This window comes from Aaosphaeria arxii (assembly GCF_010015735.1).
Source record: "Aaosphaeria arxii CBS 175.79 unplaced genomic scaffold BU24scaffold_3, whole genome shotgun sequence".
Taxonomy (NCBI): Eukaryota; Fungi; Ascomycota; class Dothideomycetes; order Pleosporales; genus Aaosphaeria; species Aaosphaeria arxii.
In genome coordinates this window covers 1,713,754-1,729,618 of record NW_022983476.1, presented here as the reverse complement: position 1 = coordinate 1,729,618, position 15,865 = coordinate 1,713,754, and the positions used below count along the sequence as shown (strand labels likewise).

General features: G+C 48.3%; 7 protein-coding genes across 7 annotated transcripts; 5 read left to right on the top strand and 2 right to left on the bottom strand.

The window, feature by feature from the left end:
• The first annotated feature begins 673 nt into the window (after positions 1-673).
• BU24DRAFT_490615 (uncharacterized protein) lies at positions 674-3,400 on the top strand. The gene is made up of 5 exons (XM_033533727.1): positions 674-816; positions 867-1,047; positions 1,100-1,198; positions 1,266-1,425; positions 1,473-3,400. Exons 1-5 carry the CDS (start codon positions 781-783, stop codon positions 3,139-3,141), a joined length of 2,145 nt encoding a protein of 714 aa, XP_033385789.1. The 5' UTR covers positions 674-780; the 3' UTR covers positions 3,142-3,400.
• On the bottom strand, positions 3,381-4,716 carry BU24DRAFT_388710 (rRNA processing protein Ipi1). The gene is made up of 3 exons (XM_033525015.1): positions 4,540-4,716; positions 4,413-4,485; positions 3,381-4,360 (listed from the first exon to the last, which is right to left on the bottom strand). The coding sequence occupies exons 1-3, from the start codon at positions 4,585-4,587 to the stop codon at positions 3,459-3,461; spliced, it is 1,023 nt and encodes a 340-aa protein (XP_033385788.1). The 5' UTR covers positions 4,588-4,716; the 3' UTR covers positions 3,381-3,458.
• A 135-nt stretch (positions 4,717-4,851) lies between these two features.
• On the top strand, positions 4,852-5,583 carry BU24DRAFT_420500 (uncharacterized protein). The gene is made up of 3 exons (XM_033527488.1): positions 4,852-4,944; positions 4,995-5,340; positions 5,392-5,583. Exons 1-3 carry the CDS (start codon positions 4,930-4,932, stop codon positions 5,436-5,438), a joined length of 408 nt encoding a protein of 135 aa, XP_033385787.1. The 5' UTR covers positions 4,852-4,929; the 3' UTR covers positions 5,439-5,583.
• Positions 5,307-6,553, bottom strand: BU24DRAFT_420499 (DUF1348-domain-containing protein). The gene is made up of 3 exons (XM_033527487.1): positions 6,006-6,553; positions 5,641-5,957; positions 5,307-5,585 (listed from the first exon to the last, which is right to left on the bottom strand). Exons 1-3 carry the CDS (start codon positions 6,080-6,082, stop codon positions 5,524-5,526), a joined length of 456 nt encoding a protein of 151 aa, XP_033385786.1. The 5' UTR covers positions 6,083-6,553; the 3' UTR covers positions 5,307-5,523.
• A 151-nt stretch (positions 6,554-6,704) lies between these two features.
• BU24DRAFT_420498 (AhpC/TSA family protein-like protein) lies at positions 6,705-7,768 on the top strand. Its single transcript, XM_033527486.1, has 6 exons — positions 6,705-6,841; positions 6,928-7,034; positions 7,089-7,252; positions 7,314-7,381; positions 7,432-7,510; positions 7,604-7,768. Exons 1-6 carry the CDS (start codon positions 6,792-6,794, stop codon positions 7,637-7,639), a joined length of 504 nt encoding a protein of 167 aa, XP_033385785.1. The 5' UTR covers positions 6,705-6,791; the 3' UTR covers positions 7,640-7,768.
• A 1,260-nt stretch (positions 7,769-9,028) lies between these two features.
• Positions 9,029-11,158, top strand: BU24DRAFT_420497 (FAD/NAD(P)-binding domain-containing protein). Its single transcript, XM_033527485.1, has 3 exons — positions 9,029-9,293; positions 9,344-10,375; positions 10,565-11,158. The coding sequence occupies exons 1-3, from the start codon at positions 9,284-9,286 to the stop codon at positions 10,885-10,887; spliced, it is 1,365 nt and encodes a 454-aa protein (XP_033385784.1). The 5' UTR covers positions 9,029-9,283; the 3' UTR covers positions 10,888-11,158.
• Positions 11,159-14,955: 3,797 nt separating this feature from the next.
• On the top strand, positions 14,956-15,852 carry BU24DRAFT_407467 (uncharacterized protein; the record flags this gene model as incomplete). Its single annotated transcript, XM_033525811.1, has 3 exons — positions 14,956-15,149; positions 15,195-15,214; positions 15,278-15,852. 3 exons carry the CDS (start codon positions 14,956-14,958, stop codon positions 15,850-15,852), a joined length of 789 nt encoding a protein of 262 aa, XP_033385783.1.
• Positions 15,853-15,865: the final 13 nt, after the last annotated feature.

Sequence of the window (15,865 nt, the reverse complement as noted above, 5' to 3'; positions counted from 1 at the left end):
TGGTTGAGTCGCTTGATCAGCTTACCAAGGGCGCTGCGCAGATGGTGCATTCAATCGTACTACTGCGCTCTCAGGTTGCTGAGCTTCAAGCAGCTAACGAAGCCGCCACGCGACGTAGATCGCATAAAAGAAAGCGATTACAGAAGGAAGGTACCCTTACAATAGAGGAAGGCGCTCGATTAACTGCTCTTAAAGAGTTTAGGGCTTGTAGTAATGGGAAGAATGGCAAGAAGAAGGCGCGCGTTGATAGAGACGAGCTAACTCAGAGGCGCTGCAGGCAGTGCGGCAAGGCTGGGCATAACTCACGTACATGTAAAAAAGATGTAGAAATAGTCCCTAGTTAGAGTAGTTACTATTATTTTACTATAGATTATTTGTTGCTGTGATAAATTGCTGTGGTAACTGAAAAGTTGGTGTGGTCTTGGCAGAGTGATCAGCTCGCCCGTCTGATCAGCTCGCCCGTCCAGTACGTTATTATGTTTACTTAAAAAAGTACAGTATAACTAATAGAATAGGATAGGATAGGATAGGATAGAAGTAAAGATGTTACGGATGAATCGTCACTGTTCGGTTCATCCGTAACACTTCTCCACATTACTTTACCTGCCTTTTGCCGCCTATTTAGCCCCCTCTCTTGACTGTAAAGAACCACTAAGAACCAGCACACTGCACACTGCAGTCCCTCTGGAGCTGACTAAGCTGATCAATCATTTACTAGTCCAAGAGCGCCTAGCCGCCTTTACATATTCTACAACTAACTACAGGTGGGCAGCTAATAGTATGCCAGGGTTGGCGATGAACTTGACCCCCAGCCAGGTGAGTTGGTATCCGGTCGTCGACCTATATCACTTTACTTATTTGTGCAGACTTTGTTCAAACAAGAAGAGGTAGACGATGATGACGACAAGGACTTCGCTATCGACTTCGCTGTCGACGAGTCGGGCGAGCGCGGCGATCTTCCTGGCGAGTTCGACGCCAACGCGTATAGGTCACGTCCTCAGCTGTCTCAGCCAGGAGTCTTCATGAGAAGTCTGGCATACCTAATCGGTACGTCCAAGCACCCATTGTCTTACCGCCACGAACTAATTCCTACACTCAGATGGGCTTGAAAGGGGAAAAATCGACATTGATCCCGAATATCAGCGCGAGGTCGTATGGACTGCTGAGCGCATGACGAACTTGGTCAACTCTTTGATGGGTAGGCAAAATCACCTAGTCAAGGCCAACAAAAACTCAAAATTCGGTGCTAACAATCAATAACGCAGAGAATTTCTACATCCCGCCTATCATTCTCAACAGGAAAGCATCAGGTGGGGATCCCAACTCAGTGACTCTAATTTGCGTCGATGGCAAACAGAGACTTTCGTCTGTCCGCGCGTTTGTGAAAGGTCTCGTGCCTTGCCAGGATTATCAAGGAAACAAATGGTAGGTGAAGAACAGTCTAATCTCACTAGCCACTGCTGACTTTACAGGTTCTTCTGTGAGCATCCCGAGGGCAGGTCTCGCAAGGTTCTATCGGAAACTCAGCAAAAGGAGTTCCTTGCGAAGGAATTCTGCTCATTCGAATACAAAGACCTGTCATCAGAACAAGAAGAAGATCTTTTTGCAAGGGTACAGCTTGGAATGCAGCTCACTGCTGCAGAGAAAATGCGAGCTCAGAGCGGGCCATGGCAAGAGTTGGGGAAGTTGTTCGTACAAGACTTCCCCACTATATTTGAACTTCTCAAAGATCGCTCTCGCGCGAAAGACTTCCAAATGGCACTCTCATGCTTTAGCCAGATTCTCGAGGTCGAGCATCCTACTAACGCAAACGGCATCCCAATACTGCGAACCAATTATACCGCCCTTCCTAAACTCCTGCATAATAAAGCTGCACTTGACGATAGACTCAAGTCACATCTAGCGAATGTCTTCAACACGTTCAAGGAACTCATCAAGAACGATCCAGATGTATTCACAAACATTGGTCGCAAATTGAAAGGTGTCCAAACTTTTGCACCAATCGAGCTGGTGGCCGTTACTGTGCTGATCTCGATGTACTCCGAGACAAGAAGCAATGGATTACTCCTGGGCGATATTCGTTATCTCCGTAACCAGCTCCGCGAGAATTTTGTGGATTTGAGAATGAACAGGCCGGTGTGGAGGTACATCTGGGATTACATCGACAATCTAGAAAAATATCGAGGGGCTATCAATGGAACTACTATCGATCGGTCGGTGAGAGTGTCGAGGCCATTGTTGCAAAGTGCTACAAAACCAGAACCGAGCTTTTCCCCTACCATGCTACAGAGCGGTGCCAGTGTATCTGAACCACAAATACCCACTGCAAATTCTCCATCAACACTCCGTCATGATGCTCCGTTCAACGATACTTCGCATAAGAGCAAGAGGCCACGGGTGGGCAGTGGGTCAGCAGTAGATCATCAACAGGATAGTGTAAACTCCAGAACAATTTTTCCGGCCAAAAGTCAGACTCTAGTCATATCAGGACCGAAAAAGCCAACTCCTGCGTCCCACCCGGCGCCGATTCGACCTTTACTTATCCCAAACTCGCCCATGGTTCCAACTCCAAATGCTATGGAGGTCCATCAACAAAGTTACCCTTGGCCAGATGACTTCCGTGCACCTACTGCCCCAATGGTATGGAGCTCCGAGCCCATTCCGTCTGAGAGTTTGCTGAGCTCATTCCCGTCACCGTATCCGAATCACTCAGTGCAGAATACTATTACCCCCCATGCCGGGGGGCAAATGAGTAACGCGAACGTGTACTCTTCGCCAGCACTACAAAGTTCGAATATTCCCAGCAAACCGAACGCCATGCAGCCATCAGAAAACCGGGATCTGAGGCGAAACGTGGTGAAAGACACTCAACCGGTAAAGCCAGCTCCTCCAAGACCGCGCAAGCGCCCTCCACCTTCTTGGTCACTTGAACCATTTGAAGACGGTGTAATTGATCTCACTTCCGACACTGAAATAGAGGAAGAGCGCCAAAATCTTCTGAGCTCTTTCCGTCGTCCTTCAAATACTGCAGAGCAGGGAGTTATTCCGCTCGCACATAATTCCAATTCTCCAACTGCTTCTACTGGACCGAAGAGAGCAATCGCACCAGCCACATTCAATCCTTACAAAAAAGGGCCGTGAACTTGTGGCTCTTGCTCTGCAGTCGGTGCTCACTGCGTTATGGACACGGCATTCTTATTATGAACATGCATAGCCAGTCACTTACACTATTTATGAATTACGAACTGCAAATATACCATTTCATTGCATACCTTCAACAACATATCATCAGCCAATAGCAGTCTTGGGTTTTAGGTGGCGGCAAGCGTCACCTCTTATGCCGATGCATTACCAGAGTCAATTAGTTCAAATAGAAATTTCGGTAAATATATTCAGCACTAATTTGGGTATTAAATAATTTCGACCATACGCTCCTTGACTCCTGGAAGGCAAAGTACCTATGCAATTGTTTCTTCTCCGTGATAATCCGACATTCCTTCACGTACAACTTTCCGCATCTGAGCAGCAGCTCTTCCGAGCTCGCCACCACCCTTGGTGGCAATATCGAGTCCTACAGTAACGGCAGCCTTCGCGCGATCGTGGAACACTCGTTGCCTATCTTCCCTATCTTCATACATCTCAGCTTCCTCGTCTCGTGCAGATCCGAATAGATTCAAATGTGCGAATGCGTTCGAGCGGTCGGACAATTTGTGATGCTCAATTTGCCACAGAGGAAAACTTTGTCCCCCTGACGAGCCCTGCGGCGTTGTCTGTGATGGTACCAATCCTGCCCTGAGGAAAGAGCTTAATGCGTTCATTTGCTTGACTTGCACTTTGGCGTCACCTCCAGACTTGCCAAACGATTTCGGCGCAGACCACTTGCCGACGACCTCGCTCTGCCAGCCCAGGAGGCCAAGGAAACATTTCAGCATCTTCACCCATCCGCCCGCGCAACTGACAACTTCATCGCCCGCTATCGAAAGCAGCCATTCAAGGACGTCCAGCGCGAATATTCTAATATCCGTGGATAGATGCGTCATACCTGCTCGGGTATGAAGCAGGAGCTGATCGCTGTGACCGGCGATATCTGCCTTTGGAAGAACTTGCAAGAGCTTCAAAAGCTGCTGGCGGACGGAGTTAGTTCCATCCAGAATCAATCTTTGGACTGCGGGAATGATGACTGAGGCCGGTTGGGGAAGTGGAGTGCCGGGAAGATTGGTCGCAATTGCGGTTGTCAAATAAGAAAGAGAGTCGCGTCTTTGGTTATCAGATTTGTGCGTGAGTAGACCAAGATGATGTGCACACTGTGCAGCGACAGTAGGTGCATTTGCAGATATCGATTGTTGCGTCAAGACGATTGCTATGAATTGTTAGGTTACTCGTCAGGATTTATGGCGTTGGGTTGATCTTACATTTGGCTTTAAAGCTTGTGTCTGTGAAATTGGCAGCCTTTGGCTTCGTTTTGCCAACTTTGAGTTTAGTTTTCTGCCCTCATGGTCAGCAAATAGGCTAGGAATCTAATTTATCTAGAAGTTTTACCTGGAAATCCTGTTTCTTTTCCTTCTTTCTTTTCGCGCTTGAGCCCATCTTGTCTGCGTGTTTCGCTACCCAAACGTTTCCTTGAAGTAGGATTTATCCTCGGCACATGAACATACAGAAACACAGGCGTAGATGAACAGTGGTGGCAACTCTAATCCTGATCTGAATCGTGTTTTCTCGTGAAAAAGAGCTGATATCTGTTTCTGAAATTTTGGTTCAATCATCTTGCGCTAATCCGTTCTAGACTTGCCGCCTTGGCAGACCAGCTCCGCAGATCCACTGCCAACAAACATTAATAACAGCCTGGGTACCTCCGAGCCTCGATAGTGAAATTGCGCGCCCTCTCTGTCAATACTCTGCGTCAATACTCTGCGTTATCATTTGGCTGCGATGGCCCAAAACACAGTGCGTAATTGGGTTATTCGAGCTAGAATTCTTTGCTAACGCCATTGTAGCCAGACGACACACTCGCTCTACTTACGCGCCTCAGTCAAAAACCTGGGGTTCAAAGCACCCTCGTCCTAGCTCGCGACACCGGTGCCATTGTCCGTACGTCGGGTCTGATTTCGAAAAGTGCATCCGCAAATCCGAACAGCACGCTGCCAGCATCGAGCGAGACAAGCGCGGACAATTACACCAACACGAGGAAAGAGGGTGGCATACACAATGCGGAGGATGTCGCAAGCATGGTTTGGTCGTTTTTGACAGCAGCTGGTGACTTGGTCGACGGACTGGACACTGAGGATGAAGTCAAGCTACTTAGGTTACGGACGAAGAAAAATGAGCTTGTCATTGTACCAGGTATGTAATGAGACAGAGTGAGCGACAAGCACAGGCTAATCCCATGCTTAGATTCTAAATACATTCTCGTCGTGATACACGACACTCCTCCGGCCTGAGCCCCAGCCTTCCTCTTCAAGTTCATATATACAAGCGCGTCAAATGATACCCCGTTTCGAAAACGTACTTTTCTCCGCAATGACCCTACCAGTGCGACGCACTGAGGGGTACCTCGTTGACATCAACACCATCTTTGAACCATCGATCTAAATATACAATGAGCATAGTGAACATGGACCTGGCTAGTGGGTGATAACTTACCGGCCTCGTTGATAGTAATATCGTTGCCGCTCATATGTCGCTTTTTCATCTTGCCGTCCTCTGCAAAGGTCCAATCCTCGAGCCCATAACAACGCTTCCATTTCATACCGTCATTTTTGTCCTGGAATTCGTACCAGAACTGCACTGCGATCTTGTTGTCGGTAAAGGCGAAGAGCTCCTTACGAAGCGTGTAGCTGGTTTCCTTTGCCCATTTCGCGGTCAAGAATTCCTCAATCGCAGCAGTTCCCGAGAGAAAGGATCCACGGTTACGCCAAACAGAGTCAGGCGTGTATGCCTGTGCAATTCTGGCAGGATCTCTGCTAAAAGTTAGCGGGTGCAAGAGAGTTCAGGTCATGAGGTCTTACTGGGTATTCCACAAATCTTGAGCTTTCTTAACCTTGAGATGAGCGGTTTCTTTCGTGAAAGGCGGAGGAAGAGACATGTTGGATTGATACAAATGATTCAGGATATCAATTACTTGATTGGACGGAAGGTGGACTTCAAAGATAGTAGGTATAGCTGTGAGGAATACTGAATATGTTGATGATGATGATGATGATGATGATGATGATAATGGTCCAATGCTCGGAAAGAGCAGCCTATATATACCTACTGTCGTTGAATGATACTTCACATGCCGTCCTTCATAAGCAAACGGCAATAATGCCGATTGACGTTCAAAAGCCATCTTCACCGTTATCATAGGGCGCCGTCGCAATTAGTCTAGTGCTCATCCCGCTCGTAATCGTACGGCAGCGATCGATACGGCATGCTCGGATGGTGCCGATGCGGAAAAGACGCGGAGATGTCTGAACTCATTCAGGGTTCATAGGCATGGCTCCGTTGCACGAAACTGAAACCGTCCCTATTATTGGGCATGATTTGGAATCTGGAATCTGGAATTAGGGTCCCGAACATGGAATATCTAGACACTGAGGTAACTAACTAGTTACTAACTAGTCAACGACGATGATTAAGCCCTCCGAAGGTGCCACGAGGCCCTTATGGCGTCATTAGTGCCCCACCATGCCGAACAGACGGCTGAAGCTTCACTTGTATCCGCACCGAGACACAACTTCCTCTCAATTGCTTCCGACTCTCACTCTACCAGCACTACTCAATTTCTCAATCCCAAACTTCAATTGCTCAGTATGGCACCTCTACAGGTTGGCGACGGCTTCCCGGAAGGGGTCAAGTTTGAGTGAGTCCCGTTCCTGTCCGGCATCTAACAATACAACCCCACCAAGCACAAAGTACGGAGCTCTTAGCTAACGGAGAGATACATAGCTGGGTCCCTATCATTGACTCCGACCCCAAGACTTGCGGCCGTCCTCAAGAATACGATGCGAGCAAGGAATGGAAGGGCAAGAAGGTGGTTCTTTTCTCCGTCCCCGGTTTGTTGCACCGCCGTCACATACTTTTAGGCCGCAATTAACACCACGGCATAGGCGCGTTCACTCCCAGCTGCCAGGCCAACCACCTTCCTGGATACATTGCGAAGCTCGGCGAGTTCAAGAGCAAGGGTGTCGATGTCGTCGCTGTCATTGCCTCAAATGACGCTTGGGTGATGAATGCTTGGGGCAAGATCAACGGCATTCAGGGTGATGATATTGTAAGTAACGGGATCAAATACAATGATCATCTACGGATGCAGATTATTAATACAACATTAGCTCTTCCTCAGCGACACAAAGTCTGGTCTTTCCAAGAACCACGGCTGGAGTGCTGGCCCTGACCGCAAGTATGTTAAGAAACACCGAACATGGAGAGTTTTTGCTAACACGTGGACAGTGGACGTTGGGCCATCGCCATCGGCACTGACGGCAAGATCGTCTATGCCGACCACGAGGAGTCTCCTGGCCAGGTCACCGTAAGTACACACTGAGCGAATATACGGATGCAATCTGCTTTTTTATATTTTCCACATCACCTCATCCATAGTACAGACACTAACGAATGTCAGGTCTCTGGTGCCGACGCCGTTCTTGCCAAGTTGTAGATGTCACGCTGACTACAGCTTGAGATATGCACTTCATGGACGGACTCAAACTTGGGTATGAGAAGCCATAAGCTGCATCATCAAAGATAGACAGAAGCTTCAAGAATGAAATAAACATCAATTAAAACACTATGTTTTCCCCGTAGGCCGTGATGAATCTGCCTTATGTCATTTCTCTAGTATCCACATGACAACCGCCCTCAGACAATGGGAAGGTCAACCCCAAATCCAACAACATGCAACCTACCCAAAGACAGCAACTTAGCTCGTGAAGGGTAAAATGCTCTATATATAGACCATGGTGCCCGTTGATCGGAGACTCGTCAGATGAAGACCTTTGCTACGGGCAAGGCGCTCACCATTACGGACACACACTAAAGGTAGTAGCCTGGACTAATAGGCATCAATCCTCACAAATAGTACCAAAAATACACTTGCGAAAATTAACCACTGTCCTGCCCTGGTGGAGAATCCGAAAAGTCTGGAGTACAGCCCAGGTGTGAATCACGTGCATTCACCCAGCTCACCACAACTTTCATTTCCACAACAATCACAAACATGGCCAAAAAGGCAAACGAAAAAGATATGACTCTCCGTCTCCTACGCCGGGTAATCCGAGAGGATATTGACATGCGAAAATCATGACCACTAGACCATTGAAGATATGCACCTTTAGGAACGAGTGGTTTTTTTGTGATGGATTTGAAGTTTACGTCGTAACTATAAAGGTAACAATTTGCAGACTTCATCATTACTTTTTTGTGTCGTTCAGGGGCATGAAATGACCGGCCACAATAAGCGTTGATTGGCGGAAATCAAGGGGTTCCACGAGATCCGCAAGACGGCCCATCTAAATGTTCCCAATCATCCGCCAAACTCAACAAGATCATGGAGGAATTCGCAGCACGTAATTTGACTAGATGACCAAGATCAATATGGAACTCTTCCGGTATTCCATCGATCGTTACATTGGACACGAAGGGATTTGCAAAGGTTTGCTCTTTTCCCCCGTTCTAAATAATAGAACATCAACGTATACTTCCTTCATATCACAGAAGTTGTTGTCGTGGGTAGACTTAGCAGATTCTCAGACAAACCAGATCAATGTCAATGAGAGTAGTAGATGTATCGCCACATTCGAGCCGCTTATTCAGTTGAAATCCAAAGCGGTAGATACCGGACGAGGGTCCTTCTCACGCGCACCGTCAAGAGTCAATGAAGCCTCTATGCTTTCCGGCCATTGCTATACAGAAGCCATGTCCTCAGCGTGCGCGTTGGAGGAGAGATTTGAGGCCAGGATGCAGAAAGGTTTTCATGGCTCTGATTAGTCATACTCGCACTAAGAACGCAGCTAAGTTCTTCCGCCCAGCCCAACTTCAACCTTTCAAACTCCCCAACACCATGGACACACTCGACCAAACAGAATGGGACGTGGTGATCGTAGGGACTGGCCTGCAGCAGTCCCTGCTTGCCCTGTACGTCTTTCAGCGCATGTTTGATGACTTTACGCCATCTGACTGACGCAGCACCTGAAGAGCCCTGTCGCGCTCAGAGAAGAAGATCCTACACGTCGATGAAAATGATTACTATGGCGGTGCAGAGGCTGCTTTCAGTCTACAAGAGGCCGAGTTGTGGGCGAGCAAGATGAATGATGGTTTGTTCGCCCGCCCTTTTCTCGTCTTTGTTACCTGCTTACCGTCGTAGATTCACCCGACGCTACCTTTTCCCAAGTGTCTGCCTCGCAAACTGCACCTCCCGACGCCGTTACTATAGCATCCCCTCTGCGTGCATCAAGAGCATACAGTCTTGCGTTAAGCCCCCAGCTTATATACGCTCGATCAACCCTCCTCCAGTTTCTTGTCTCTTCCAAAGTCTATAGACAGCTGGAGTTCCTCGCTGTTGGGAGCTGGTGGGTCTACTCACCCGCTTCACATGCTTCTGGTAGCACAGGGGCAGAGGAATCCCCTCGTCCTGCACAACTTCTTAAGGTCCCAAATGGCAGAGAAGACGTGTTTCAAGACCAAGTACTTGATTTCAAGGCAAAGCGTGCGCTGATGAAATTTTTGCGTTTCATCAGCGAGTATGAAGAGGAGCCTGAGATATGGCAGCCTCATCGAAACAAAGCTTTTCATAGCTTCCTCTCGGAGCAGTTCAAGGTACCTACTACCTTGCATTCGCCACTGCTAGCTCTCACGCTCTCCGTGGCTAGTCCTGAAGACACCACTACAGAGTTTGCACTACCACGCATAGCCAGACACCTTCGGTCCATTGGCGTCTTCGGTGCTGGGTTCGGTGCCGTCATACCAAAATGGGGTGGTATGTCTGAAATCACCCAAGTCGCGTGCCGTGCTTCGGCAGTCGGCGGTGGAGTCTACGTCCTTGGAAAAGGATTAGATACTTCCTTTATGCCTACCGGAGATGCACACAATACAGCTTCTGATGTCAAGCTTCGCCTGAAAGACGGTGAAATTGTCACCGCAAAGTGCGTAGTTACTGAAGGATCGGGGCATCAATCTCGGGACTTGGCTTGCTCCAGGTCCATCACAATTGTCTCCTCAAGCCTCGACACTTTGTTCCCCCCAATAGCGGAAGAGGCACCTGCGCCAGCCGCTGCGGTTGTTGTCTTCCCTGTTGGCTCGGTATCACTGCTCAAAGATTCCAATGACGCACGTAACACTGCGCCCATTCACATCTTCGTTCACTCAAGCGATACAGGGGAATGTCCACCTGGTCAAAGTAAGTCTCAACCTTCTTTTCTTACTGATGTTTCCTTCGCTGTTATGATGATCAAACCATACGAATACTTATCTACATTATCTGAATCATATTGAAGATAATTATCCTCTGACAACCTGATGCACCCCTTATTTACTGCACCTAGTCAACACCAAACCCATCATGCATGTAACTGACTATAGTTGATAGGCATACTTTACGCGTCCACTTCTACAGTCGGTGAGCCTGGCCTAGCTAGCCTCAAAAGCGCTGTCGATGCTTTGCTTGCAATAGTAGACGTCACACCCAGCCCAGTCATCCTTTGGACCTGCCAATACGTACAACAGAGCGGAGGAATGTCACAGCCAAGTTCATCTGATCAAATACTTACCTTCCCCCCGGCCCCAATGGATTTGGCCTTCGATGACTCCATCTTGGATCAAGTCAATGAGATCTGGTCGAAAATTATGGGCGCTGACGCCGGAGAGTTCATGGTCTTCGAAGACAGGGAAGCCAATCTGGACGAGGATTGATAATCAACGGGTCTGAGATTGATAATATGATCCATATATGAACTTACGCGTATAAACGATAATGCAATCCTTTTCGACTACATATGCCATACAGTCTCCCAAAAAAAGTCGTCCTATGAATAAGTAGCACATTAAGCCTTCATGTCGTGTCCCCTTGCATCACATCTATCCGACACAGATAATGGCTCAAAGCATAAGACAGGGTGAACATACCAAGTTGAAGTAAACGATATTCCCGCCAAAACAGAATGAAAAGCATCTTCTACAACAGCCCCGACTAATGCTAAACTTTACCCATCTCTTCCTTTATTCTTTACTTCATTCATTTCCTATGCAATACACCGACAACAATGGAGCCCTTCATGATCGTAAATATAGGAGCAAATAACAGGATAATCAAATACTACCATTACTGAGGCTTCGAACTTCGAACCCTTACGAATCGAATAATTCATAGGAACAGCGCGTGTGGTCTACTGCAGACGTCTTGTCTTTCTTCAAAGCTCACTAATCGACCAACACACGCGCAGAACTTGTCAGACGTGTTGAACGAGGACCCTATCCACACCAAAAAGTTAATTCTATTTCAACATTTTTGAAAAGCATAGTGAGGCATTTTGAATATCGTTATAGGGTTTCTACAACGCAGAAGCATGCGTGGTGGTCTTCAAGGAGTTTCAATCAATCTTCGTTGGTTGTTTTTATAAAGAGTGAAATGATTTTATAAGGTGGGAGGAAAACTACAACACAATAACTAAAGTATTTCATTTTCGATTTATTGGGAACGATGAAGTTTCAAAAGATTAAAGAATAGAGTCCGAGAATTCATTGCTTGGAAGGGACTCGTGTCTATATTGAAATGATGTTCTTCACCATCCTCGTAGTTCATCACTTTATCTGTGTTATAGAGATGGTTAGTAAGCAACCCAGGAGATTCGCTCGTTTGCTCGGGCACCGGGATATCTCTCGACGTCTCCAGAGTGTGAAACAACTTCAGACCATGAGGCCGTCCACTACCGGGTTTGATATAGCTCCTGGCAGAGCCGGTAGGGCATCTGCGACAATGCGTTCTGCTTAGTACATGGCTGTGTATGGATGTGAACCACGGCCGCCGAGTATAAGGCAAAAAGGCTGCACCGATGGACCGGTCAGGCGTGGAATCCTCACACGTATTTTGCCGGGCGCCGATCGCGCTCGGTACATTGGCAAGGAATCGACGACATTTGTGATGGATGAATGTGCTCGAGAGAATTATTCTGTTTCATCATGTATGCGAGCGATCACGGCGGTGTTGATGATGGGGATCGGTCCGATGACTTAGAGGAAGGAAAAGAGTTTTCAAGACATGGATGCGATGAGAGCATGTTTTTCATGAATCGTGATCTGACGATGTTGAAGCCATTGTCAGACCACGAGATAGCCATTTGTCTTTATCGGATGCCGTGGGTTGCTCTACCTGAAAGGTAACGAGAGCCATCCACCTCGCACCGCTCTATCTGATATTTCCATACCGTGTCCTATATATACATAGTATGAAATGACATGGACCAAGTTTACAGTAATTACCCCGAGGTTTGCTATTTGAGCCTCAAGGTGCTATTGTAGGACACCAGGCAGCGCGATCGGATGGTTGAGCTCGATACTGAGATTTGATAGATACCAAGGCGGATGCCTCATATGAATCAATCTGGACGGGCGCCGCTGGTTCCGGGGTCTTTCAATCTATTCTGGACCATTTTTAGTCATGTCGAGTTGCATGTGCACAACATTGCAAGGCCTGCTCATCACTCTTATAGGGCGTGGATCAACAACAAGGTTGTAAAATCTGTAATGGGCATGCGAATTTGGTGTCGTCCATGTCGAAGTTTCTCCAGCCTCATATCGAGATCATATACCGTGTTGAGGCTGACCGGGAAGTAATAAATTGTGCTGGTTCGCTTGTGGGCGATGCAATATGCAACCGGACTTGCCGCCCATGTCAGACTGGGATCCCCCTTTGCACAGAGGGTTCGGCAAGGCAAAATTGATGTTATCCCTAGGACGTCATTCGACCAGACTACAAGTGATCGACTATGCGTCATGCGCTGTAGATTATTGAATTATGAAGACGAATGGCCGTGTTTGCAATATCTTTACAGGATTGGTAGCGAGTAAGATGCGATGCGGTGGGAGAGGAGATCGGTGATCCATCAACATACTGTCTCGTGCCAAAGATGGACCGAAAGTGAAGGGGATAGAGCCCAGATATGCATGCCTTCTCACGGGTCGTATGATTGCTGCAGAGTGGGCAGAAGGTTGAGGTAAATCCATCCTAATGCTCTTCACCCGTGGCTGCCACAGTCGTGCGGTCATTCAAGATCAGCGCCCCACCCCAGATACCTCAGGATCGAAGTGTGGCAAGCATCCAGAGTGTTGAAAGTTGAAGCCCAGCATCCAAGTGTCGTCATTGTCGTACAATGATCCTCCAGCTCCCCACAAAGCGCTTATTGATCCAGCAGGCTTTCTGCTGAGGACTGACGCATCTCAGATCAGCAGAAACCCATGGAGATCCCGCGAGTTGTGTTATTGCCTTCTCCACACACATTGCCAATGATGATATGCAACACACTCGAAGGATCCGAGTAGAGTAACATAACATCCCAGACAAACACTGTTTGCAGGAAAGGCAAATGAGCCACCAGCCCGGCATCCAGGTTGAGTCTTCCCGCCGCGCCGACTCGCCGCTTTAGTGAAGAGAGCGGCTGCCATCCTGCCGATTGTATTCTGTCGAAAATCCTTGCAGAACATTGATAGTCTAGCGTTATCCTGTTTCTACATTAGACCAAACTGCAATCTCCACCGTGCAGTAGCATCGGACATTGACGTGCTTTGTGCTATGCATGCAGACGTTTGGCTCTTGACCGTAAGGATACTTCCGAACAGATACCGACTGGAGTGGGGATGGGGAGTAGTCAACTGAGAATTTCAATGGGTATTCGCTAGACTACCAGTTGGTTGATGCAAAAAGGTACAGAAAACCGCGACACCTGCCAAATACTTCTCCTAGTGTGCTTACTGTCATGGAGCTCTACGTATTATGGCGAAGTTGATTCCTGCATATTGATCAGTGGATCCTTAGATAGCTTATGGTTGCAATCATCCGCGATCTCGGGAGTGGTCCCGCGAGTCAGATGGGACGGTCCCATGGACAGAACGAAGATCAGACCCATGGCTACTGAGGTGCTGGCATCTACGAGTAGGAATGGCCAGACGAGGGGTTCTTAGAAAGCATGAAGGATCGTGAATGTCACATCGCATCGTCGATGGACTTTCCACCTAGTAGCAGTTACTTACACGCGCCTAGGACATATCAGTTTGCTAGTAGAGTGACCCCAATGCCATACATCAGGGAGATGCAGTTGGTAGCCAAGTAGGCATGGGCTGCAACACATTCAAATCAAAAAATTGATGAGTGTGACGACGACTTACAGGGCTTCAGATCAGTCCGCACGTGCTACCGGAGTAGAGAGGTTTTCACGCGGGCGACCGACCAACCCTAGCCTCAGATCCTGTTTCTGGAGGAAAGATATGTCGATCGCCATCCTTCACAAACAAGGGGTTGTCTCGGGGCATCAGTAGGTTCTAAGTGGTGGAAATGTTCCGGCAAAATGTCAGGATCGAAGAAAATCGTACGATTGCCTGGAGCCATGATGCAGAGGACGCCGCGCAGAGCGCCATTATCACATCCGTGTACTGTAACTCATCGTACAATGTGATCGTATCCTGGCGGTGGAGCCGCCGTGCTGGTAAACTGCTGTGTGCTACCGTGAATCAATAGTTCTTGAGCGTGGGTCGAGAAGGCCTCGATGGCTTTTTGCAACTGGATCTCAGGCGGCCCCGCTATATCTTCGGTTATTGCACCATTATCTATGTCATATCCAGGTAGGACCCTGATGTATACTTTGAAAACGGTGCAGCGTTTGGCTACCGGTGCGGAAGGGAACCTAAATCCTCTGGCAGCCCGTGTCTGCGAATCATGCTCGGCGACTTAGGACGTTTTGCATGCCGCTAAGCGTTTGTAGAAGTGACATGGGAGTTGGACGGCAACCCGAAGCGAACGTTACTGGTGGAGGCGATGCTCTGACGCATCACGAGCTGATTGCTCGGTTCGACAAGGATAAGGAGAGCACCCGCGGGGATTCCAACAATTGGAACAAGGGATCGCACATCATGTCGGGAAATCACGATCGGCTGGGAACAATCATCGTGGAGAGGCGCCCCTGGTATGCAGTCCTTGGATGGCCTTGATTGTTCTGCAAAGCTGGAAGGGAGGCTCATGGCTTCATCTGTGAGTGGGTCTGATGCGGATATCTCTTGTACAGACAAAATTCGTGACCTAAAGAGGCTATAGCCACGAGCCGCGTGCGTTTCATCCTTTTCAATGGTGGTGGTGAACTGGACATTATTCAAGAGAGCTCGAATGCCACGCCAGGAGCACAGGGCCATTCCCGATGGCCGTTCCTACACTGTATTGCACCACGGAACATGTACGCTACGACGGCACATCCCCTTCGGCGAGTGAACCTACCTATGAATTGGAAATTCTGCTGTGTGCAATGCAACAATAGCAACCACAATGGCACAACCCTTGACCCAAATGGAAGCGGAAGAAGCAGCTGTGCATTCCGGCTGATCTCAGACTTGGCATCTGAGAGAGTGACCCGGGGACGTGTAGAGCCTAACCGAGAGCAACAATTGTGTTGGTGGTCAGGACTCAAGCTGGATCTTCCTCAGCCGCTCCTGGGACCATGTGGTGGCATTATGGATAACGGAGTATATCCTCAAAACGGTCGACGCATGGACAGGGGCCGAGATGATCAGGGAGTCTACACACATTACGTCCGAATCCGTAGCGCGTCCAGTGTGACAGTTCCCGTTCTGGCCACGCCTTGTACTGCTTTTGGAAAAGCCTGTCCTCTTGATTGATTGCTGGCCTGTT